This window comes from Salarias fasciatus, chromosome 1, assembly GCF_902148845.1.
Source record: "Salarias fasciatus chromosome 1, fSalaFa1.1, whole genome shotgun sequence".
NCBI lineage: Eukaryota > Metazoa > Chordata > Actinopteri > Blenniiformes > Blenniidae > Salarias > Salarias fasciatus.
In genome coordinates this window covers 2,275,654-2,301,923 of record NC_043745.1, presented here as the reverse complement: position 1 = coordinate 2,301,923, position 26,270 = coordinate 2,275,654, and the positions used below count along the sequence as shown (strand labels likewise).

At 44.8% G+C, this 26,270-nt stretch overlaps 1 protein-coding gene across 1 annotated transcript; it reads right to left on the bottom strand.

Moving 5' to 3' along the window:
- Positions 1–6,185: 6,185 nt before the first annotated feature.
- LOC115389915 (uncharacterized) lies at positions 6,186–15,831 on the bottom strand. The gene is made up of 4 exons (XM_030093506.1): positions 15,771–15,831; positions 14,286–15,664; positions 13,775–13,829; positions 6,186–11,929 (listed from the first exon to the last, which is right to left on the bottom strand). Exons 1-4 carry the CDS (start codon positions 15,804–15,806, stop codon positions 6,980–6,982), a joined length of 6,420 nt encoding a protein of 2,139 aa, XP_029949366.1. The 5' UTR covers positions 15,807–15,831; the 3' UTR covers positions 6,186–6,979.
- Positions 15,832–26,270: the final 10,439 nt, after the last annotated feature.

Genomic DNA, 26,270 nt, shown 5'->3' with positions numbered 1-26,270 from the left:
GATGCAGAACCCACAAACCTTCAGGTACATTTAAAAAGCTGGCATTAGGAGTCATCAGTGTGTGTCCATCAGTGAACAACAGCTCATATTAAAAATAACTGCAACTAATGAAAACTAAGCAATCTGTAAGAATCAAAAACCAAAGTAAACCAGCAAACACACACAAGAAACTAATTAAAACTAATCAAAATTTGAGACATTAGGTCAAAATGAAATGAAACAACACAACAAAAAGTCTAAACTCTTATGCCCTAGCCTGTTACTCAGTCGACTGCCAACATTTTAATGCTATAACGCGTCATGAAGGACGAGCGCTGAAAAAGCAGGAACTTCAGTGTGTTACGATGTGAGATGATGATGTTAGATCAGACTGGAGCGTATCTCAAATGTTTGTATCAAAAAAATGGAAAAACCTGACAGCACATGTCATTATTAGGGACCGAGCCCGAGGGCGAGGTGGCCTCAACTGAGGCCACCTTGCCTGAGGGCAAGGCCTCTATTGTTCTTCGTTCGTTTCTTCTTATTAGGGACCGAGCCCGAGGGCGAGGTGGCCTCAACTGAGGCCACCTTGCCCGAGGGCAAGGCCTCTATTGTTCTTCGTTCGTTTCTTATTATTATTAGGGACCGAGCCCGAGGGCGAGGTGGCCTCAGAACTGAGGCCACCTTGCCCGAGGGCAAGGCCTCTATTGTTCTTCGTTCGTTTTTTAGGGACCGAGCCCGAGGGCGAGGTGGCCTCAACTGAGGCCACCTTGCCCAGAGGGCAAGGACTCTATTGTTCTTCGTTCGTTTCTTCTTCTTATTATTATTATTATTATTATTATTTTACTGCCTGGACATCGACGGCCAATTTGACCCCCTTAACATGCACGAAAACTCATCAAATTTGGCAGGCCCATCCAGACAGGCGAAAAATTTTATAAAATAAAAAAATTAACCCCATATACTCTCTAGCGCCACCTAGGAACTAGCAAACATGAGAAACAGTAAAATCTCCGCCACGGTCAGTGCGAATGTCTTAGACAGATCAAAGTACCGGCCATGCGTTCGTCTGCTCGAGATCTATCAATTACGATTTGTCCACGATGACCTACATCCAACAGGAAGTCCAGTATTTCCCGATCAATGTAATAGCCAAAAGTTGCTGTATTCGACGTCAAATTTGACCCACTAAACATGAACGTCTTCTCACCAAATTTGGCAGGCACATCCAGACAATCATAAAATTTTCTAAAGTGGAAAAATTAACACTATAACCCCATCTGCTCTCTAGCGCCACCTAGAAACAGTTAAATAGCCGCCACGGCCCGTAGGAATGTTGTACAGAGATCAAACCAATGCTCAGGCGTTCGTCTCATCGAGATCCAAAAATGCCCAAGAGGAATACCTATACCTAAATCCAACAGGAAGTCCGCTATTTCCCTTTCAAGATAAAATTTTCAGAAAATCACTCCTCATTTAAAAATTATCTGCTCTGAGACCACTTGTCGTAGAGATGTCAGGGTGGCGTGAAATCGTAGAGGACAAGTTCCTCTTCCAAAGTTGTTAAAAACTTTGTCAAAAGTCTCAGGGTGTGGATTTTATTAACCCTTAAATTTGAGTCTGAAAACCCACTTGAAGCACTACAATAGACGCTGCTACCCGCACGAATGGCGTAGAGAGATCAAATCGACGTGGATGCATTCGTCTCATCGAGATCTAAAAATCTTTGATTGACAAAAATGTCCTAAATTGCACAGGAAGTCCGATATTTCCCTTTCAGTGTAAAATTTGGTAAAAAAAATAACTCCTACGCAACGGCCCGTGGGAATGTCGTAGACAGAGCAAACCAATTGCTCACGCGTTCGTCTCATCGAGATCTAAAAATCTCTCATTGACAATAATAACCTAAATCCAACAGGAAGTCCGCTATTTCCCTTTCAAAGTAAAAATCACTCCTCATTTAAAAATTATCTTATCCGAGACCGTTTGTCGTAGAGACGTCAAAGTAATGCGGCCTGAAAGAGGAGAAGCTTACGATGTTTCAAACTTTGTCAAAAGTCACACGGTGTGGATTTTATCAGCCCTTCAAAATAAAAGTCACATTTTTGGAAAAAAATGGCCGCCGCAGGCCGTAGGAATGTCGTAGAGAGATAAAACCAATTGCTCATGTGTTCATCTCATCGAGATCTAAAAATCACCCATTGACACCAATAACCTAAATCCAACAGGAAGTCCACTACTGACCATATATGGGCATGCAGTGCAGTCGACAGCAGCTGTCATTAAAGGGTACATATGATGCTATTTTTCAGTCATGTCATATAGGTCTCTGAAGGCCAAAAACATAGTATTCAAGCTTGTTTACAACAAATTCATCCTTCTTTCAGAGTTTCAGCGATGTAAAAAGTCACTCTCATAGTCCTTCAGAAGTTATTCAGGTCCAACCGATTCAGCAGGGTCCACGGCAATGGAGCTGCAGTGCGGGAAGCTCCATTGCCGTGGCCCCCGCTGAATCGGTTGGATCTAAATAACTTCTGAAGGACTCCGAGCTGCACCATGTCTGTCTGAGTGAATAAGCATGTACACACCTATAAATAATGTCCAGGTCTCAAAAAACCAGAGTTGCATGTACTATCTTTCCAAAATAAAAGCAAAAAAATCCTTTATAAAAAAATCCCGTTTACAACAGAAAATGATGTAGAGTCATGAAAATGTATGTTTATGGAGTACCAAGGGGTTAGTCATGATTATGACAGCGTGTACTGCCTTTCCAAAATAAAAGCCCAAAATTCCTTCAAATTAAAAGCCCAACTACAACAGAAAATGAGGTCAAGTCATGAAAATCAATGTTTATGTACTGGCAAGGTTCCCCATGACTGAGAATTCAGTGCCAACAGCTAAATGTTAGTGTATGAGAGATGCTAACAGCTACATGTAAGCGGATGACAGATGCTAACACCTTCATGTTAGTGTATGACAGATGCTAATATCTACATGTTAATGGATTGGAGATGCAAATAACTCCATGTTAGTGGGTGACAGATGCTAACAGCTACATGTTAGTGGATGGGACATGCTAACAACTCCATGTTAGTGGATAGGAGATGCTAACAGCTACATGTTAGTGGATGGGACATGCTAACAACTCCATGTTAGTGGATAGGAGATGCTAACAGCTACATGTTAGTGGATGGGGCATGCTAACAACTCCATGTCAATGGATAGGAGATGCTAACAGCTACATGTTAGCGGATGGGACATGCTAACAGCTACATGTTAGCGGATGGGAGATGCTAACAGCTACATGTTAGTGGATGGGAGATGCTAACAGCCCCATGCTAGCGGATGAGAGATGCAAAAAATGACTCCTCCTTTAAAATTATCTGCTCCGAGACTGCTTGTCGTAGAGACGTCAGAGTGGTGCCAAATAAAAGAGGACAAGTGTCTCTCACAAAGTTGTTCAAAACTTTTTCAAAGTCTCAGGGTGTGGATTTTATTAACCCTTAAAGTTTGAAGTCTGAAAACGCAATTGCAACACTACAATGGACAGTGCGACCCGCACGAATGTCGCAGAGAAATAAAATCAACATGGATGAGTTTGTCTCATCGAGCTCTACAATTTACCAAGAGACATACCTATACCTAAATCCAACAGGAAGTCCGTTATTTCCTGTCAAATCAAATGTGCCTCAAAACACTTTTCACTCAAAAACCACTAATATGGACTGTTTCACCCTTCACCGTGTCGTACAGAGAAAAGAAACATATGCACGCGTTCGTCTCATCGAGATCTACAACTTACTCACTAGTACCCATGACCTAAATCAAACAGGAAGTCCGTTCTATCCACTTTCAATGCAAAATTTTGCTCAAAAATCTCGCCTTCTTCACCAATTAAGGCTTCCACTGTCAAAACTATAATTCTGACTGCTCTGAAAACTTGACAGACGTAAAGACAAGTAAAATCCCTATCAAATGTGACAGTTTTTGTTCACTTTGGCAAAAGTTAATGGACTCATAAGCTGTGTTTTATCCAAAGAGAAACTGTGTGTTTCAACTCTCCTACTCTAACAGCATGTGACAAATTTCACCATATATGGGCATGACCGCTGCGCTGAGTGACCTCACAGCAGCTGTAAAACATTCTGCATGTTGTACCTGGTTTCCACAGCAGATGGCGCACAGTGACCATAAGTCACACATGAGTGAAGCAAGTAGGTGAATGAATGGATGGATTGATGGATGGATGGATGGATAGATGCACAGAGACAATTGGAGGCATGGAATCATGCTGCTGTGACACTGACATGGATATATTGGTGTTTGCTATAGTGGAGCAGACATGACTATCAAAATAAGAGCGTCACACCCCATATTTTTGGAAAATATGACATTTTTAACACGTGGATAATTTTGGATTCAACAGTGTTAAAGGGCAACTCCGGTTTTTTGAGACCTGGACCTTATTTATAGGTGTGTGCCTGCTCATATACTCACTCAGACAAACATCGTGCAGCTTGGAGTCCTTCAGAAGTTATTTCGATCCAACCGATTCAGCGGGGGCCACGGCAATGGAATGTCCCGCAGTGAAGCTCCATTGCCGTGGCTGTTGGCTTCACTTTAAGCTTTTACTGGTTTGCACAAGTTACGCGAGATATACCCTTGTGTGAAATAAATATTTTCTCAGCATGATGGACTTTACATTCACTGAGCAATGTGTCAACTACAGGTTTACAGCAGCAGCCCCCCCGTGGCTTCCATTGTTAATGTTCACATCAAATCACTCCAGAAGCAGCACTTGAAGGTCACTGTAATGATCTAAATAGATGTCTCACCTTGCAGAAATCTGTCTTCACACACACCAGACACTTGAAATCAGTCTTTCAGCAGGTCACATGGGTCATGATCCATATTAGTTTCACAACACAACCTCATTTAAGTCAGATCACTTTGAAATGACCTTGAACACAATCAAAATGTTTTATTCCCCAGTTTAACAAAATGAACATCTTTAAGTTCAGAGAACATCAACATTTCGTTCCAGCTGTGAATACAGGAAAACATCTTTGTCAGGAACAAGTACAGAGAGGAAGAGCATCTGTGGAGAATGGTTCACTCAAACTTTCCTCAGTGAATTAACAGAACTGTAAGCTGACCTGAGCTCCACTACAGAGGAAACGCTTCATTGATTTATAGACAGACAACATTTTACAGTCAACAACACTTTATTGATCATCACAGGTTAGCTCATCACAATGATTCATCACAAAGCTAACACACATTTTGACTTGGAGTAAATTCATTAACTTAATTATAAATTGAAAGTTCAACTGCCAATTATTTAGAGGTAATCAGTAATCAAACTTTACTGTGTTTACAGTCAGAAAATAACCTATCCATACACCTAAAAAATCTTATGTTGAAAATGTCAGTATATTTACAACTTTATACAATCCATGCCCAGGAAATGATGCTCTCTGGCAACATCAAAGTAGTGGTGTGTCCTCCACAGCGCCCACGTCCAGGAAAAAATGTCCACCAGGAACATCAAAGTGGTCATGCGTCCTCCACAGCGCCATCAGCTGAACACACAGCAGCATCTTCAACCAGAAGGTTCACCTGGAGAGAACAAAGCAAACAGATGCCTGTAGTAAACACCTTCACTGATTCTCCATTCAGGAGATTCAACGACACAGATTAGAGACACACCAGAGGAGAATAACAGATGACAGAGTCTGCTTGGCTGCTCAGATATGACCAATGTTTAAAATATGATGAAAACACCTCAGATTCACATTTCCTTCTCACTCCACCATCGCTATTTCAGAGACTCCATCAACAGAGTGCTCAGAGCACCAGTGATCATCATTGGTGTTTCCTTTTAAACTGGCATGACTGAGACTGTCGGGCAGAGTGAGAGTGAGTGAGTGAGTGAGTGAGTGAGTGAGTGAGTGAGTGAGTGAGTGAGTGAGTGAGTGAGTGAGTGAGTGAGTGAGTGAGTGAGTGAGTGAGTGAGAGAGAGAGAGAGAGAGAGAGAGAGAGAGAGAGAGAGAGAGAGAGAGAGAGAGAGAGAGAGAGAGAGAGAGAGAGTTGTAGGATAACAGGTCTTGTCCGGACTCTGTTCTCCCTCACTGGGGTGGGGAGGGAGGGAGAGAGAGGACAACACAAGAACATTTGTACAAACATCTGGAATATAACTACATGTCAGACCAGTCAAAAGAACATTGTCTCCAATAACATATTTACAGTTCAGTTGTTCCACTGAAACTCTTCCTGATGTGTTCATTCAGAACATGCTGGAGATAAAAATTAATGTCTCATCAGTGACTGACTGTAAATCCTTTAAAAGACTGGAGTTCAATGACATTTTACACATTAAACATCAGTGAAGACTGACAAACTTTGAATCAACACATCAGGAAGAAAAGAAGAGCACAGCTGGGACTGGCAAAGACTGACATCTGGAACCAGGGAACCTGCAGCTGTAGGCACATCTGAAACCACAGAGCACCAAGTACAACACAGAGCCAAGCCTAGAACCACACTTGGAACCAAAGTTGGACCTACAATCACAAAGACCAGGTCCAGGACCACAGATGCACACCTAGAATAACACAAATGGAACCACAGAGAGACACCAAGAACTGCAGGCAGTACAGAGCCATGATTTCACTGACATTAATAAATACATGATTTCATTGACCAAACTACATTCTCCACAGGTTCAACCTGGAACATGTCAATAAGTTAAATATCAAAATATCTACAAGACCATCTTGTAATTCATACATAACTCATTTCATATCATATGACAAACTTGTTAAAAACCTCCAATAAATATACATAATAGTATTTGGAGTGGCAGACAAAGTGCTTTAACGGAAAACCCTCAACAGCAGCAGCGCCGCACTACGACTCAGTTCCCTCTATCAACTAGTTCATCAACAACAAACAGCAACAGTTGCTTCGGCCCACTGCCACGTAGCTCAGTTGGACTCAATCAGTCCAAGTCGTCCTCAAACATCCCCTCAACATCCTCAAAATCCACATCATCCAGCTCAAACCACCTGTCCAGCTCCTCCAGCTGCCCCTGGTCACCTCTAGCTCTGAAACTACACAGAATTCCTTCATGATCACTGAAGTACGTGGGCATCACTGCACATTCCACATCAAACTGTCTGCTTCTCACATAAACGTGATCAATCAGAGTCCCCCTCTCTGTGCTCGCTTGTGTCACCAGCTGATCAAATCCTTTGCTTCCCATTAATTTGCAAATTGACGACCCTGTTAAAATGTTGTCATTAAAATCTCCCATGACGACAATGGTGTCACTGATTGGATTAAGCCAATGCAGCAACCGCTGCAGGTTCTGCTTGAAGAGGGAATTTGGGTAACGTGGTGGACGATAAATTACTGCCATCACTATGTGGAATTTGTTCCACAGGCACACCAAACACTCCAGATCCAAATCGGGTGCCTGCAGGATGTCACAGTCCGAATCTGCTAGCGTGTACAAACCAACTCCACCATGTTCTAAAGCCTGCAGCTCTAACAGTTTGGGGTGACTGCTGCTGTAACACAGAGCACGAGGGCGGCTGTGGAAAGAGTAGCCGTCAATCTGGACGCCGTCTGGTGAGGAATGTGCAGTGAGCCATGTCTCTGTGACAGCAATGCAGGTGGGCTGCAAATGCTGTGTGCAGGACACCAAATCCACCAGGTGGCGACTTAAATTTTGAACGTTCATTAGATACACCGACAGAGTGGGCGTGTCTAATGAAGGTTGTGGCTGCTTGATCAAAAATGGAGGCATCATGTCCAAGGCCTCCTTGATGGTGTCCTTGCAGTAAATGGACTTCTCTTTAAAGTTCATGATGATCAGTCCAGACAAATCCCTCACACGACTCAGAGCTACGTAGGCCTGGCCAGGTGCAAACACCTTCTCCAAACACACCACGGCCCGGTCCACCGTCAGGCCCTGCACCTTGTGGACGGTACACGCCCAGGCCAACTTCAGAGGGAACTGACGACGCAAACCTCCACGCTTGGTGGCCTTCTCCTCCACCGGATCGATGGCAGTAGAAAGCCGGCAGGCCACTGCAGCATGTGAGCGCTTCTTCCTCCTCTGGGAGCCAATTTTCTCATCATCAAATTTGACATAAACTGTCTGAGGAAAGTTGTCACCCTGTCTCAACTGGATATGAGTGACTGTGCCACATGCTCCGTTGACCAGACCGTCTTCCACGTCCACGTTCTTACACAGCATCACACGGGCGTCTGGACCCAGACTCAGAGTCTCCTCTAAGGATGTGTCCAACGCCGCACTGTGATGCCCCGCCATCAACTCCAGCTTCCCCGTACTCCTGTTGTTCATGAAGTCCTGAGCTTCAATGGTCACAGGATCGGGACACGTCCGACACAGCTGCTTCAAGTTGTGCTCATTCACTTTACGGTTGGTGGGGAAAATGTGCAAGGCTGAGCTCTCCTCGCCCGTCTCACAGCTCTTCAGGATGTGGACGTCACTCTCTAACATGGGGGTGTCTCTGGAACGCACTCTCAACCTGTTGAGCAACTCGGCAAACACGCTGTCCTTCTGCCTCACCACCGTGGTCAGCTGCACCACACTGAAGTGGCACCACAGGTCCACACCCACCTGACTGCTATACAGAGGCTTCCCTTTAACGGGAGGCAACTGATAAAAGTCTCCCACAGCGATCACACTGACATTTCCGAATGGGGAAAAGTCTCCAGTCTGCTTGATCTGCCTCAAGCGCCCATGGACATACGCCAACAGAAGGTGATCCACCATACTGATCTCATCAATCACTAGAATTTGGAGGTGACGGAATTTAGCTCGCAGAGAGTTTAGTTTATCTTCACCCAGAGGGATGTAAGGTAAACTACACTGTTTGCCGATGCTCAATGTGTGGTGAATTGTTGCTGCGTTTAAATTGTACGCAGCTATTCCTGTTGGAGCTGTTAACAAAACACAGATCTCGTCTGGTTGATCACAAAGTGTTGACAGCAGCCTCCCTGCCTCGTACTGGATGGCCCTGATTAAATGCGTTTTCCCCACCCCCGCACCCCCAGTCAGAAAGACATGCTGAGGCAGTGGGTTTTCACCCCTCACCTTCTGCAGACACCACTGCCTCACCTGGTAGAAAACAGCCCGCTGTGTCTCATTCAGAGACCTAACTAGAGCTAAGCCCTCAGCACGAGACAACACCAGCCTGTTCCTCTCTAACTGGGCCACCTGTCGGCCACGTTCCTGCAGATCTGGAACGTTCTCCAGACCCTCCACCAACTGCTCACCAGCTATCTCTGCTGCCTGTTGCTCTCTCAACTCTTCAGCACACTCGTCACGTTCCAGTTCCTGTTCAGGACACAGGTTCCCCCAAGCGTCTTCCTCAAGGCCGTGGACCTGATGAGCAATCTCCTCAGCACGCTCCAGGTTCTCAGGATCGATCTCAAACCGGGCCCTGTTCTCATCCACCACCACCTTGACTCTATGGATGGAGCCGTCGCCAAACGTCACCTCACCGTCGTTATAGAACTGTTCAAAGAGCTGGAAGCCCTCGGGCTTGAGCTCTGAGTCACTTCTATAAGGAAGGAACAACTGAAGCACACCCTGAAAATAAGCCTCCCGTTGTTTGTTCAAGTTGAAACGCATGTAGCGGACAACTGAAAACTGAGAACGTGTTCTCCTCAAAATGAAGCCCAGTTTGTTCTTCAACTCGATTCTGTTTGGAGAAATTTCATTCCTGGTGAGAACACGATACTCCGAAGCAAACGTGGCCATACACATGTCGTCAAACACACCACCATCAGGCCTGTTCCTGTACCGGTCCACTATGCTGGTCATCCACACATCATCTGAGCTCAGATCATGTGATGACGCCCTCTCCTTCAGGACATGGAGGGGTAAACTCATCCTCACGATGTTGTCCCCTGTTGGAACAAACACCACCTTCCTGGAACACTCCTTCAGGTGCATGTTGGTTAGCCTATACACCGCCTCCTGGGCACAAACGTCCCTGTTGTGTAAATATACACTGCCCAGCTTCTTCAGGGCTTCTCGAGCAGAGAGGTTTCCTTCTTTGTTTGCTTCTTTTTGGGCGTTGTTCAATAGTAGGCCAATTTCTCTCTCTGCTTTCGTAATATAGGAAATGATGTAAACAATTACGGCGTAGGCGTCGGTGACAAAGCTAAGGTCCATGTTAGCGTTCCAGCACTTCAACAGCTTCTTACTATACTGGTTTACCCACACCTCATTCAACCCTCTCCTATACACAACCTTGGTCTTCTTCTCCAACCTCCTGTAGGCCATTTCAAAGATATCCTGGTTGATGTGTCGACTGGCAAACAACTCCTCTACACTATCAAACGGCTCCTCCTCCCTGATAGCTTTGCTCACAGACGCCAAAATCTCCTTTGCAACGTCCTTCTTCATCGGGTTATCGCCATCAAAACACTTACAGACCAGCTTGTTCTCTGAATCAGGATTCTTCTGGGCCTCCTTCAGCTTCTGTTTGTCACAGCGACATTCCTTCATCTTACAAAGGAATGTACGTGTAGAAGCAGGTTTTGGAAAATGGAAACGACACGTCGTCTTGTTCTTCCGACAAGACTTTGAGTGTCGTTTGGAATGTGTTTGAACCGACGACACAATGTCCAATAATGTGTCGTCGTCTGAGGGCAGCTCACACGTTACATACTTGTCAATAAACTCGACCACCTCCTCATCTGTGTTCTGGTCAATTTTAGGAGCGCCCTCGATCCAGAACAAGCAGTGAACATGAGGAGAACCGCGCTGCTGAAACTCAACACGGTAGAAGTGATCGATGATTCGGCCAATTGGCTCAGAAGGAGACATGAGAACCTCTTTCAGAAAACAATGCCACCTGTAATCAAACATCCTGGCCGCAGTAACTGGATTACGCCGCAACAACTCACACCTGTCTGCCCACTCCAAATCCTCCACCGTCTGCACTCTGCCTTCCTGTTTCAGGATGCTGGTCAGAAGGTTTTGCCAGCGCAGGTCTGCAGACGAGAACGAACAAAACCACGTCGGGATGCCTAACTGACGCACACAGGCAAAGATGTCCTTCTGCACAGACTGCCAGAACGCAGGAGTCCCTCTAATAGGCTTCAGGAACCGGAAACCCTCATCAAACTGTAGCAGCTGCTTCAGAGACTCCTCGTCCTGCAACATACTCTGGCTAATCTGTGTAGAGCCCTGATCACCTTTTCCCTTACGCAGTGCAACAGAAACACTAGACACCACCCTGTCCATCTCAGACATGAACTGAGCAAAAAAGATATATTCAACATTCTGCGAAAAACGGCCATCGGCGTGCATGATCCGGTTATTAAAATAACGTGACAATGTCAAAGCATGATTCCGCTCATGATGGAAAGTCCTCTGTCCTAAAGGAAACAACACGGGGAAACACTTAGCTTCGTTTGAATTATCAGAAAGCATCCGGACTGGACTGTTCCCCTCTGCAGGCGCTACATTGACTATGTCCTCAAAATACTGGTCTAGAGCCTCCTGACCAATATCAACAGGCATAAGACAAGTGTCCTGAAACATGCAGTGTTGCTGTCTGTCATGTAACATTTCATCTTGAATTATGTCTGCTGATTCCTCCTCAACAACAACTGCAGGCCTTTCCTGAACCTGACCACCTTCCTGATGGGCCGCCTGGCCCTCTACAACAACCTGATCATCAACCTTCTCCTTCACTGTCTCATCCTCACTGCCTGACTCAGCCTCTTCCTGTTCCTCATCTTCCTGCCTGTTAAACTCATTGACCCAGTCCTCATTGAACTCAATGTCTTTATAATAAACATTAGTTCTCTTTAAATAGTCTAGCGCCTGCCTGACACGTAGAGTATCCACAAACTGGTACTCATAGTGTCCCTTGTAGGTCAACTTTCTCTTCAGCTTGACCTGTAACAGAGAGCCTTCCATACTCGACCGTGGCAACACGTTCGTGGTCTGAACAATGTTGGCTGGAACACAGGTGACCGGTCCATGTACTCCATTCTGCCCTCCTTTAGGCAGTGCCAACATCTTCATGAACGGAATATGCAATGCGATCAGGTGCTGCTCTAAACTATGCAAGCATCCCAGTTCAGGTGGAATGGGATCAAGCTGCAGGTCATTGATCCAGCACTCGGCTGGAGTCTCACCTCTACTGATCTTAGAATGGCAAGTGTAGCAAATCCAAAGCTGTCCTCTAGAAGGAATCAGCTGACAGGGCTCAGCACACTCCTCACTACAACGATGCAAATAATCCTCACTGATGCACCTGTCTGCTACACGAGCCGATTCTGACCTGGAACTATAAACTTCCCTCTGACAACTCAGCACCTGATGCCTGAACAACAACCGATGGCAAACACAACACACAAAATCTGGACCATCTTTAACCTTCTGAACAAACTGATCCATAACAAAACCAAAATCTTGAGACTTGTCCTTTAAATGCTTCCTACTCAACTCTACACGAGCAATTACTTGCTGCCTGTGTTCTACACTCTCATACTTCCTTCTGCTTATGGCTTTTTTGTTCTCCCGATGACTAAAATCTTTCCTATATTTAATCTCACTGCTGTCTTTCACCCTGTCCCTGTGTTGTAGGTCTGTTCTATACTTAACCTTACTGCTGTCTTTCACCCTCTCCCTGTGTTGTAGGTCTGTTCTATACTTAACCTTACTGTTGTCTTTCACCCTGTCCCTGTGCTGTAGGTCTGTTCTATACTTAACCTTACTGCTGTCTTTCACCCTTTCCCTGTGTTGTAGGTCTGTTCTATATTTAACCTTACTGCTGTCTTTCACCCTGTCCCTGTGCTGTAGGTCTGTTCTATACTTAACCTTACTGCTGTCTTTCACCCTGTCCCTGTGCTGTAGGTCTGTTCTATACTTAACCTTACTGCTGTCTTTCACCCTGTCCCTGTGTTGTAGGTCTGTTCTATACTTAACCTTACTGCTGTCTTTCACCCTCTCCCTGTGTTGTGGGTCTGTTCTATACTTAACCTTACTGCTGTCTTTCACCCTCTCCCTGTGTTGTAGGTCTGTTCTATACTTAACCTTACTGCTGTCTTTCACCCTCTCCCTGTATGACACATCTTTACAATATTGCTCTACAATTCTAGAGATCTCTTTCTGCCTGAAAACCACATTTTTTCCATATCTCTTCTTGTAGCTTTCTCGCCGTTCTATCCTGAGCAAAATATTATTTTTCGCAACTCTCTGTTCTTTCTGTTTCAAATATTTTGATTGCAAAAACCTACGACTCTTTCTAACATCACCAACATGTTGAACAGCCTCATCAGAAACAACAACAATGTCATCTTCACATCCAACAACCAATCTATCTGCAGACTTTGTCTTCCTCCACCTGGTGTTATAAGATGTTCCTTCTGTCACTTTACAGTACCCATAACAGCTCTCCAGTCCAGGCTCACAAACACAGACAACATTCTCAAAATGAGTCCCACCAATATTCTCCAAATAAATACACTGTGGCGACAACTGCTTCCTGCTACAACCGTACTTCAACCAGCGTCCATTGGTGAAGGTACACACACTAACTCCTAACCAGTCAGCTGTAACCTGAATTTCCACCTCTGTGGCCCAACTACCCACAAACCTCATCCTAGACTGCTGAATGTACTGGGAGACAGAGGAGAACTCAGATCTCAACAAGCCCTGGTACTGAGCTGCCTCTTTCTCCAGCTGTTTACAGACAGCCAGTCTGATCTTACGGTGGTGCTTCTGAGAGCCACTCACAGCCTGAGAGATGGCTCTGAAGAAGCAGTTCCCATCAGCCACTACCTTCTCCTTCCTGCAAGGAACACCCAGCGAACCAACCTGGCTAGACGCAGAATCACTTACCCGCTCAAAGTCAACATCAAACCTGCTACACAAAGTCCGACAAACATCAACATCAACAGGACAGAAGACCAGCTCCTCGTTCCTCACAGCAGCTACAAACTCCACATCAGCGTTGAGCTCAGGAGCATTGTAGCGCTTTGATTTCTTTAACAAACGAGTGTAACGAGAAGTCCTACGCCTCCTGCCATCAGTAACAGTTGTTTCTGCAGTTGAACCACTGCTCACAACACTGGCAACAGTCTGAACAGAAACTCCAGACAGTGCTGGACTGGCAGCAACACCACTCTCAAAGACACAAGTGTCTGCAGTAGCCTCAGCCAATGTTTTGCTCTCAGTCGCCTCAGGGGAATCTGGTGCTGGAGCAGAACTCGTCCCAGCGACGTAACTCTCCACAGAAACTTCACACAGTGCTGGATTGGCAGCAACATCACTCTCAAAGACACAAGTACCTACATCACTCTCAAAGACACAAGTACCTGCAGGAGCCTGAGCCACAGTCCTGCGCTCAGTTACCTCAGGGGACTGTGGTGCTGGAGCAGAACTCATCTCAGTGACGTGACTCTCCACAGAAACTTCAGACAGTGCTGGACTGGCAGCAACATCACTCTCAAAGACACAAGTACCTACAGGAGCCTCAGCCACAGTCCTGGACTCAGTGACCTCAGGGGACTGTGGTGGTGGAGAAGAACTCATCACAGTGACGTGACTCTCCACAGAAACACCAGACAGTGCTGGACTGGCAGCAACACCAACATCACTCTCAGACACACAAGAGCCTGCAGGAGCCTCAGCCGATGATTTGCTCTCAGATGCCTCAGGAGACTCTGGTGCTGGAGCAGAACTCGTCTCAGCGACGTGACTCACCAGAGGACCAACAGACAGGGCTGGACCTGCACCCCCACCAATATCAATGCCACACAGCTCAAAGTACGGCTGGCCTGACCCTGAACTTAGGCTGTCAAACAACTGAGAGATGTAGTGTTCCAGGTCCTCAAAACTTGTAAACTGCAGAAGCACGCTGGTGCCTCTGGGGTCAAACAAGCCAACACCACTCCGTGGATGGCTGTCCACCACAGCAAACCGTCCGTCCTCGAAGATGATGGCAGACGTGTTGGAACACATAGTAAGCAGACATGCACTGTGTCCACGTTCAACAAAGACCTCCTTTAGTCCACCCGGCAGAGTGTACAACACACTGTTATCAACGCAGGCACCTTCAGACGTGTAATCACCTTTAGACATGTGCATACAACCTGACGCAGTGAAGCCAATAGTAAATTTCAGCACCTGACCATCCACCTTGATCTGATCTGGCAGGTCAGTCACAGACAGATAAGATGACCAAGGCTTGAAGCCAGGGCGGCTCATGACCCACTTGTAGAAACAATCACCCGAAACCAAAGCATCATCAAGCTCCTGCCTCCCCCACGAGAACACACTGTTCAACGTGTGTCTGGCTAAGCTCAACCCCGCGATCGCCATGCACTGCTGCCCACCATCGATAAACCTCGAGCTGCCCTGATGGAAGGATCCCTGCACAGCCTTCAGAAGCCTGATCCCAGTCCTGACATCAACCACTGCTGCTGGCCTCGCTGCGCTCACACCAACACCTGACTGGCCTGACCCGGAACTCTCAAGAACGGCACACTTAGCTTCGGGGATGAGGCGTCGCTCCGTCGGCACAGCAGGGCACGCTGCAGGAACCTCCTCCCCGACCGCCGCTGGAACCGGGCCTGCGGTCGGGGGCAACACCTCCTCCACCACCTCCTGGGTTGGTGCTTCCACCTGACACAAAAAGGAAGCAGAAAGTTTTACAGCGTATTCAAACTGAGAACCAATAAAGCAGGTCATCTACAAATAAGCCATTCAGTCTATAAAACGAAGAACCAACCTGGGGGACTGGTGGGCTGGGGCAAGAAGCAGACATGGGCTCACAAGCAGGTGAAGGAGTTGCCAACACCTGCAAGGTAAAGGACAACAGCTCTCAGTTAAGTTACTCATTCTTTTTTTAATTTCAAAATGTCCAGCTTAAATGTCACAACCAATTCTACATCAAAGACACAAACATTCTACCAACCTTCTGCCTTCCCCCTCTGTGCCTCCTGCCAACACCTGCTGGCCAACGCACCACACGGGAGGTCTGAAGAAGAAGGAAAAAAAAACTCCTTTTCAACAACTGTCTTCCTGCTTGGTTAACCAGTGTCATCATGGAATAAGTGTGAAAGTTACCTGGCCAGCTGGCGGGACAGCAGGGCCGCCGTCAGAGCCAGAAGAAGGGGACACCTTCTCCATGGCGTCCAACATGGGCCCCCTGAACCACACCGGGTTGGGAGGGATCGCAGAGGATCCCTCCGCCGGGCGAGCAGCCTATGAAAAACAACACCAGACACAATTGATTAGAATTGCTTTGGGACTGAGAAAACATGGCAAAAACTTTAAACAACACATGAACTCAGAAACACCTTACCTTGCCCCCTGTCCAACCACACTCCACTCCCAGGGGTTCCTGTGACGGGGCACGGGGACGTGTCCCCGTCACCACCAGCCTGGGAGCAACCCTGGCACGCTTTGGCGCAGGGGGACGCACCGGTGCCTGGGATGGAGGAGGCACCAGCTGCTGGAAAGCAGCCTCCCACAGCAGCTGGACCAAAACCTCCATCCCATGCGAGTCACTCAAGTGCACCTGAAAATGGAGCAAAGGAGACATTTTAGTCAACCAGTGTATCTAACTAAAAAGACCACAGAGTGGTCTGCATCACAGAACAACAAAACATGCTCTGCTTACCTGGTCAGGGCACCACAGCTCCAACCGGTGCAGGGGAAAGTGCTCCGCCACAGACACGTACGGGACACCTGAAGAGTGAGAACAGAACACACACCTTCAGTTATCAAATGTAGATTCAGAAAAACCATTTGTGATGACTGACAACCATTACAACCACACACACCAGCAAAACCTTAACATACCCATACGTGCTGCGACACGATGGTATTCCTGACGCAGCAGCTCCTGAAGGCCAGGCTCAATGTTCAGGCGTGGAGGGAAGTCCAGCACGAACACCTACAAAGACACATTTAGCCATGAAGTCAAATGGAGTGATGGAGAACAAGCTGCAGAAAAAACAGTCTCTTCACAGCAGCTGTGCATTCACAACAACAACACCAACACAACCAGCGAGAGCCTCCGTTTCCTGCCTGAAACCACGAGACAACGCTCTTGGTGTGAAGACAGGCCTGGGCCATCTGCAGTTCGACTTCTTCAGTACAGCATACCAGATGTACTGTGCTTTCACACACCTGGGATGCTGCACTAAAGAAGTCAAACTGCAGATTGCACTATTCTCCCACTTCCATTAGTGGGAAAATAGCGCCAAAACCTGTATAAATTAGCTGACAAGACACGCCACAGCAACATCATGTGACCAACAGTCTGAGGAAGATGGCTGACAGCCTATGAAACCGTCAAGTAAACAAATACCACACTAGTCTGTTTAAAAGAATTTCGTTTTGAATCCTCACGGCTGTAAACAGTCACACTTTAACAACCGTTCAGTTCTTCTTTTTTAATGAAAAAAAACGGTGCATCGCAAGATTTTATTATCTACCAAGATAATAAAATCTAGCACCAGCTAGATTTTTTTTCCCCATTTACTGCACTGTTAAGTTAAATTGTTCTTGTATTTTTCCAAGTGTTACATTATTTAATTGCCATTGCTATTTACCTTGGTTTGTTCATAAAATGTTAAACTATCCATAGTTTTATTTTTCAGTGCAGATGCTTTAAAACTGGTTTTAAAACAATATAACATATCATGATTATAATTGAAATACAATGATATGAAAAAAATATTGTAATCACATTATTGCTATTTCGCCCAGTCCTAGCTGAAAGAACATTCATCAGCCTCCATCTTTAAACCCAAACTTCCTCCCCGTGGCTTCACAACATCACGAGCTAATTTCTGCATCACTATGACAGCCACAAGTAGAAAATCAACCCACCTTGGGCCAGAAGCTGCAGGCCGTGGTCAGAAGAGCACTGAAGTCGAGACCTGCGCTGTCCACAGTCCGGGACACAAGGTCGTTGCTGGGGGCGCACACACACACAGCATCTGGAGTCCAGGGCAGGTCAGCATGCAGGAGCTCCGTCCGCAGCTGAGAGCCCACTGCACCTGGAACACACAGATAGAGAAGCACAGAGGTCCCTCGGGCACAGCTACATACCCGTCCACCATGGCCCTCAGGTGCGAGTCTCCAACGACGAACACCATCTGCATTCACAGAGACATTGCTTTAGGTTAGAGACACCAGCTGTGAGTCCTTCCAGCAATTGCTGTCTGCATAAAAAAAATAACAACTCATACCTTCTTCTCCGGATCCCGGGCAGGAGTGACCAACTTGCGGGACTTCCCAGTCAGGACAGAAGTTGGCCATCTCCGCACACGGTGCCGAAAGCCTGTGCCACGCCCTGTTTAGGACAAAGGAAATAGACAGCGTTTGTCACTACATCACGTTTAAGAAGTTTCATGGTGAAAAACATCACTCTTCAACTCTTTCTCCTCAATCTGGCAACGTTGCCTCACAACACAACAACAGAGTCAAAGGTAAACAGTTAAACATCTCAGAACAGTGCGACACTCACGGGCCACAAACTCCGGAACAGCAGGTGCAGGACTCCAGTCCTGGGGCTGCGCCAGCCTGCGTCTCGCGGCCTGAGCACGCCGATGACCCCGGGCTCTCGGCATCTGAAGAACAGAAAAAACCCAATTAGTTCAACAAAGACACCACAGTCAATGACCAATCACGATTAATGATATTAAACCTGCGAAACCAGTGAATCCACTGATATTGATGATTCAACTTACCTTAGCAGCAGGGAAAACCACTTACCACTGAGCGGCGGTGTGAGAGTCTGTGTGTGTGTGTGTGTGTGTGTGTGTGTGTGTGTGTGTGTGTGTGTGTGTGTGTGTGTGTGTGTGTGTGTTACCGAGTGTGTGCTGGAATATAAACGTAAATGTGTTTAGATATGTTTGTGTAGTGTTCGATGTTGGGTGCAGCAGCAGATGATACTCAAATGCAAGAGAACCAGGAGAAGAACAAGCAGGAGAACCGTCTTCAGAACCAGCAAATCACACCAGACCGTGAAGTTGAGACCTGAAAAATAAGGACAGATTTCATTAAAATATTGTATATGCACTTTTTGTACATGTCAAACATTTTGCAAGTTTTACACAAACCCTTTACTGCACCATTTATTCTGTATTATTTACTTTATTTTCTCCTCTTTACATTTTTATGTTTAGTTTGGTTACACTACTGATCATTTTGTTCTTGTTCATAAAATATATTCATAACTGCAACGCTGTATTTGTTACAAGACACTTCATTTCAACAAACACCAAAAAATATAAATACATTACAGTGTGTTTATTTAAAAAATAGTGGGCACGCTATTCCCCCTGACCCGTCCCGACCCGTGTCCACGCGCTCTGAAGCCGCTACGCCCCCACCCCCGGCCGATCTGCGGTGGGCTCCTCCAGCAGTCCAACCACCACGCTTAGCAAACCCTGAACACGGTTAACCGATAAGCTAACACCGCGAGCGGTTAGGAAGCCAGCTGGCCAGACGAAATATAGTAACCGATTGGGTTGCAAACGCCGGTAGCCGCTACAAAAACAAAAACAAACACACACCGGAACCAGCCGGGAAGCTAACAACGCCATCGAACGAGAAGCTAATGCTAGCAAAACACGAGGAACGGACGGAGAGAAGCCGCAGCTCCCCGCGAGAGAACAACACGAGTGGCCGGTACTGCTGGCTAGGAAGATATCCAAGATACGTGTGGGCACGCCGCACGCGCTAAATTGTACAGCGCCCGGACAACGGAGAGGAGAGAAAGAAAAAAAAACTCTCCGACAGTCCGAAAACACCAGCGGAGTTAGCCGCGTTAGCAGAGACACCACACGCCCCCCGCCCCCAAGCAGGAGCACACCAGACTCCATTCATTTCATCAAGCTACACTGAAGACCTGATGAAATAAGTGGAGTTTGGTGTTCTCCTGCCTGTTTGGAACGAAAACCTGCAGCCACTCGGTCCTTTCTGACACGATTTCGACACCCTTGAGCTACATAAAGCTTAAATTAGGAATTACAATACGAACGGACTCGTCTTACCTCCAGCACAGTGCGAAATGGCGATTTCTTCTTCGTGGTTGGTGTTTGAAACGTGATTCTTCTTCGTCGGACCTTAACGGCAGCTTACCTCGCAGGCTGTTGCACTACTGCCACCTGCTGGTCATTTTTTCAGACCCTTATCAAGTCAGTACAGGAACACGGACTTAAACACAATGCCGATAAAAATGACAAAACATGAACTAGTGTAAGTGCGTCCCGTTTACAGTTTAGCAGTGACGTTTATTTTAATAAAAGTTTGGTTTCTACCTCGCGTGAAAGCAGATCATTACGGGGGAAATAAAACTGACTGAAAAAAATGCAGGCAGGACCGTTTTAAGAGACAGACAAACGCGAACAGTGGAAAAGAGAAAAAAAGCTTTAAAGTCTATAAAAAGAGCAGAAACACACGAATCACCTCTTTTGTACATGAAGTGGTCAATAAAGTCCAACTATTTCTGTTTTTCTTGTTCTTTGTGTGGATTATTATCGTGATACTGGTATTCTTTGCAGCTAAAGTGATCATGTTCCTTAAATCCCTTATAAAAACCTTTAGTAATAGTTCAAATTAAGTAAACAGCGCAGATAATCCAGCAAAAAACTGCCACAGTCCAAACTTATGCATCCAGGCAAAGCTAGAAAGTACAGCATTTTGTCCAAAACATGTCTTGAAATAAGTAAATAATCCAAAATTAGACGCGCCACCGCGCGCGCACGCGGCGCGTCTCTCCGCGTGCGCGTCCGATAATAATCCATTTTTTTATCAGATAAAAACATCCAGACCGCTCACACCTCGCTGAGGATATCCAATATGGCGACTGATCGGTTTCCGTTGCTTATTCGTCATATTTCAACCAATCAAGTGACCTCATCCCTCCCTCCGATGGCTACCCAGCCAAACCGCTGCCGAAACTGATGGACCACGTCATCGGTCGTCATCACTCGTCATCAACGTATTCTGAACCAATCACGTCGGTAGAAACGAAAATTTTCCACACGGCCTAAACACGAGGAGATCGAACATACTAACAAACAACCCGTCAAGAAAACAAGAAAAAACAAAAATGGCTAAAAGACAATCGGATGCTCAGCTCATCTCACCAACGAAAATTCCTAGAGTGGAGGATGACCAGGCAGACCTGAGGAAAGACTTCATCCTTCTAGCGGTAAATATATCAAATCACTCTGGAAATTACAAACACAAACTACAAAAACACTCTGAAAACGCAAATTTTAAAAGACTTAGAAGACACAACAACTTCAACTGCATGTGTTATATTGTTCTTCACCCATACATGAACACACTAGAGATGCGCAAATGTTTTTTTTTTTTCTATCTGCAACCACTTCTTAAAATCTCCATTCACCCACACGAACAATTTTTTTTTAATCAATTTTCAAAACCAAACCAGTACGCGATCTGCAAAGTAGTGTTTATGTCTATTGAAGATACCTCTGGTATTGGTATTGGCCGGTTCACAGAACGGTAGCACACGCAGCAGTGCATTGATAAACATGTAAGAAACAGACACCGGCAGGGCGCGTGGAGGAAGGAGGTCTCCAGGTGACGGCAGATGAGGGTCTCTCGCCTGTGAGGAGTCATCTGGGAACTGGGAGACTCTAGCGAAGCTCAAACATCCACCAGCCAGAAAAGGACCCCAGCACCACCTCAAACCTCCACACAATGACACATAAGTTATAAGACTAAAGAAAAATAACTTGAACAGTAATATAACTTGAATTTAATCATACAGAAAACCATCAGAAAAATGGCAATAACTGTCCCCATGCATTGTTTTATTTTTGTCAATTGTTTTGATGATATTAACAAAATTTAAGTTAATTACAGCAGAGTAATACTTTTAATGTTATACATGAAGTATTTATTAGGGACCCGAGCCCGAGGGCGAGGTGGCCTCAACTGAGGCCACCTTGCCTGAGGGCAAGGCCTCTATTGTTCTTCGTCTGTTTCTTATTATTTTACTGCCCGGAAGTAAATTGCCTATTTGAGCCCCTCAACATGCACGAAAACTCACCAAATTTGGCAGGCACATCCAGACTGGCGAAAAATTTTATAAAGTGGAAAAATTAACCCCATAACCCAATTGGCTCTCTAGCGCCACCTAGAAACAGTAAAACAGCCACAGCAACCATTAGGAATGTCGTAGAGAGACCAAATTGATGTGGATGCGTTCGTCTCCTCAAGATCTAAAAGTCTCTAATTGACAAAAATGTCCTAAACCCAACAGGAAGTCCACTATTTCCCTTTCAGTGTAAAATTTGGCAAAAAATGACTCCTCCTTTAAAAATTATCTGCTCCGAGACTGCTTGTCGTGGAGACGTCAGAGCAGTGCCAAATAAAAGAGGACAAGTGTCTCTCCCAAAGTTGTTAAAAACTTTTTCAAAAGTCTCAGGGTGTGGATTTTATTAACCCTTAAAGTTTGAAGTCTGAAAACGCACTTGCAACACTACAATGGACAGTGCGACCCGCACGAATGTCGCAGAGAAATAAAATCAACATGGATGAGTTCGTCTCATCGAGCTCTACAATTTATCAAGAGACATACCTATACCTAAATCCAACAGGAAGTCCGCTATTTCCTGTCAAATCAAATGTGCCTCAAAACACTTTTCACTCAAAAACCACTAATATGGACTGTTTCACCCTTCACAGTGTGGTACAGAGAAAGAAACCTATGCACGCGTTCGTCTCATCGAGATCTACAACTTACTCACTCGTGCCTATGACCTAAATGCAACAGGAAGTCCGTCATTCACACTTTCTGCTCAAATTTTGCTCAAATTTTGCTCAAAAATCTCACCTTCTTCATCAATTAAGCCTCCCGTTTCAAAACTATAAGTCCTGACTGCTCTGAAAAGCTCTACAGTGAAAGACAACTAAATTTCCTATCACTTTCTGACATTGTTTTGCTCACTTTGGTCCACGGAAATGCATTTCCCCAGCTGTTTTGACCAAAGAGAAACTGTGTGTCTGCCGAGTCACACTCTAACATCATGTGACCTACTTATGCCATATATGGGCATTGAGCCTCTGGGCAACATTCTGCATGTTGCACCTGCTTTCCACAGTAGATGGCGCACCGTGACCACAAATCACACATGACTGAAGCAGCAGTGCCCCTGCAGGAGCAAGCCACTGAGGAAGCAACACTTGAAACACATTGGAATGATCTAAACAGCTGTCACCCTGCAGAAATATCACCTGACACACACCATACACCTGAAATCAGTCTTTAAGTTGGTGGATAAATGATGGATGGATGGATACGTGGATGCACAGACAGACAATGGGATGTATGGAATAATGCTACTCTGACACTCAAATGGATATATTGGTGTTCGTGAAAGCAAAGAACACATGACTATCAAAATAAAAGCCTCACACCCCTTCAAAATAAGTCACATGTTTGCAAAAAATGACATTTTTAACAAAGCATGTTCATAATTCATGTTCATAATTTCAGGTTTCAACAGGTTTTTTTTCTTTCTTTTTTTTTTTTACTTATCTTTGAATTTTCTTTTTGTTCTGATGGATTTATTTCTCAGTTTTATATCCCATTGTAGTTTTTATTCTGCTGTGCAGCACTTTGGAAGCATCTGTTGGTTAAATGGGCTGTAGAAATAAAGTGGATTGTATTGTATTGAATAGTGTTAGTGGAATCAGTTACTTCTCTGCTGGAGTGATGGCTGAGTGGTAGAGCATCCGCCTCACAACCACAAGGTTGTGGGTTCGCCTCCCGGCCGGGTCATACCAAACACCTTGAAAATAGTACATGCTACCTTCTAACCAGTTGCTCGGCATATATGGAATGGGGCAGTGTGTCGAACACAGGTCTCACCCCCCCCCCCCCCCCCCCCCCCCCCCCCCCCCACTGCAGCTTTCACTACTCACAGTGCTGCGTGGCATGGGGGTAAGAAACAGAGATAGGTGAAGCCATCATGCACTTGTGCATAGGGAGACTTTGACTTGCACTTTTTGCAAAAGTGGAGCAGACATGACTACCAAAATAAAAGCCGCACGCCCCTTCAAATTAAAAGTCACATTTTTGCAAAAAATGGCATTTTTAACAAAGCAGCTTCGTAATTTTCGGGGGTAAACACTGTTAGTGGAAGCTTGTACTACGTTTCCAAATTATAAGGTCAAAATTCCTTCAAAATAAAAGCCATTTACAACAGAAATTAGGTCAAGTCTTGAAATGGATGTTTGTTGAGGAGCAAGATGGATATATGGTGTTTGTTAAAGTGGAGCACACATGACTATCAAAATGAAAGCCTCACACCCCTTCAAATTAAAAGTCACATTTTTGCAAAAAATGAAATTTTTACAAAGCAGCTTCATAATTTCGTGTTAAATTGTGTTAGTGGAAGCCTGTATTATGTTTCTAAAATAGAAGGTCATAATTCCTTCAAAATAAAAGCCCATTTACAACATAATGAGGTCAAGTCATGTAAATGGATGTTTGTGACGGAGCAAGATGGATATATTGGTGTTTGCTAAACTGGAGCACACATGACTATCAAAATAAAAGCCTCACACCCCTTCAAAATAAAAGTCACATTTTTGCAGGAAAATGACATTTTTAACAAAGCAGCTTCCTACTTCAAGGTAAACAGTGTTAGTGGAAGCATGTACGACGTTTCCAAAATGAAAGCCAAAATCCCTTCAAAATAAAAGGCCATTTACAACAGGAAATGAGGTCAAGTCATGAAATGGTTGTTTATGGAGGAGCAAGGTTCCCAGTGACCTGGACTTCAGTCATCAAGGTGCAAGGACGGCCTCAGTGGGGCCACCTTGCCAGAGGGCGAGGGTCCCGTCCAATGCCGCTTGCGGCTTTAATTCAAGATTGCCTTTCACACACACCTTGTATTTGCACTGAACTGCACAGAATAATTGAGTCAATCAATAACCCAACACACTGTTCACTTTATAGTATTTTATACAGTGGCCTATGTCACAAAAGTAAATAGACTCAACACATTTTTCCAACTGATTTTTAAAACTTTTGAAAGGTCAGATATTTTCAGAGGACAGGAAATGTTTTACACAGACAACTGACCAACGTTTCATTTCAATCACCTGAAAAGATATAATTTAAAAAAATTAAAAATGTGAAGTTTGTGTTCTCTTGTATGACAAGGTGTAATAAACAATTTCTGAGATACAGCTGTTCTATATTTTTTTAGCAATAAATATGTCATTTCACTCAGACATACAGTAAAAGCCCTCCATCTTAAAAACTTGCACAACTCACCAAATACAAGGAAATAGTGGGACTCAGTAAGCTCTATGTCCATTAAACAATTGTGAGCACAAAATGAGCATATCACATTATAATGTGGAAAACACATTAGTTAACTACTTTCATTGACAATCATTTGCTGTCTAAACTAACTGGACACTAAAATTAATGCCCACTCATCTCATACATGCACCACACTAGCTGGATGTCCTTAACACTGCTCTAAACTGTATGAATAACCATAACATATGTGTAATAACCAACATATGCTTTTTCCACAGTACTCATGTGTCGATGAAACACTAAGCCGAGAAGAGCGCCAGGCAGCCGCAACAACAATGGCAACCAAAGCCATTGACATAATAACCACAAAAACAGAAAACTGAAAGCAAATAATCAACAAATCACATACCTGCAAAACAAGTGAACAAACTACGAACCCCAATTGGACGTCACAACAAAAGAATGGACAAATTCACAGCAGAATTTGAAACAGGTCAGTAACACTCATAAACATGTACCAGACTGTCACATTACTTGTCATAAAAACATGCATACATCATTATTCCAAATGTGTTTTGTCCACCTCCCAGAACTACCAATGACACAAGACATCCCAGACCCACAACAACCAAAGGAAGACGAAAACACTGATGACAAAATAACAGGTATGTACAGCTCAATAGCCTTATCTGCACTTAATGTTTTTTTTTATATATATTCCATTTTTACATCAACAATTCACAGGAGTAAAGCTTGAAAGCACTTTGAAATATACGCATACTGCAAATGAGTACCATAGTGAGTATGAAACAATGCTTATGATAAGTCTAAATTTACTCATGGAATTTGCATGTTATGCCATCACAGGCCACTAAACATATTTCATTGAATACCTTTCACTAACAATACAGTTTGAGTATGTATTCTTTTCAATGTTTTTTTCATTTTCCAGTGTTG

Bases quoted from the DNA above. Each gene is read 5' to 3' on its own strand.
- LOC115389915 (XM_030093506.1), bottom strand. From the start codon at position 15,806: ATGTCTGCTTCTTGCCCCAGCCCACCAGTCCCCCAG. The intron at 15,665-15,770 runs GTTGGTTCTTCG...TTTTTGTGTCAG, and splicing joins CCAGCCCACCAGTCCCCCAG to GTGGAAGCACCAACCCAGGA. The intron at 11,930-13,774 runs GTGAGTGGCTCT...TCTCTGTTACAG, and splicing joins TCAGAGCCATCTCTCAGGCT to GTCAAGCTGAAGAGAAAGTT.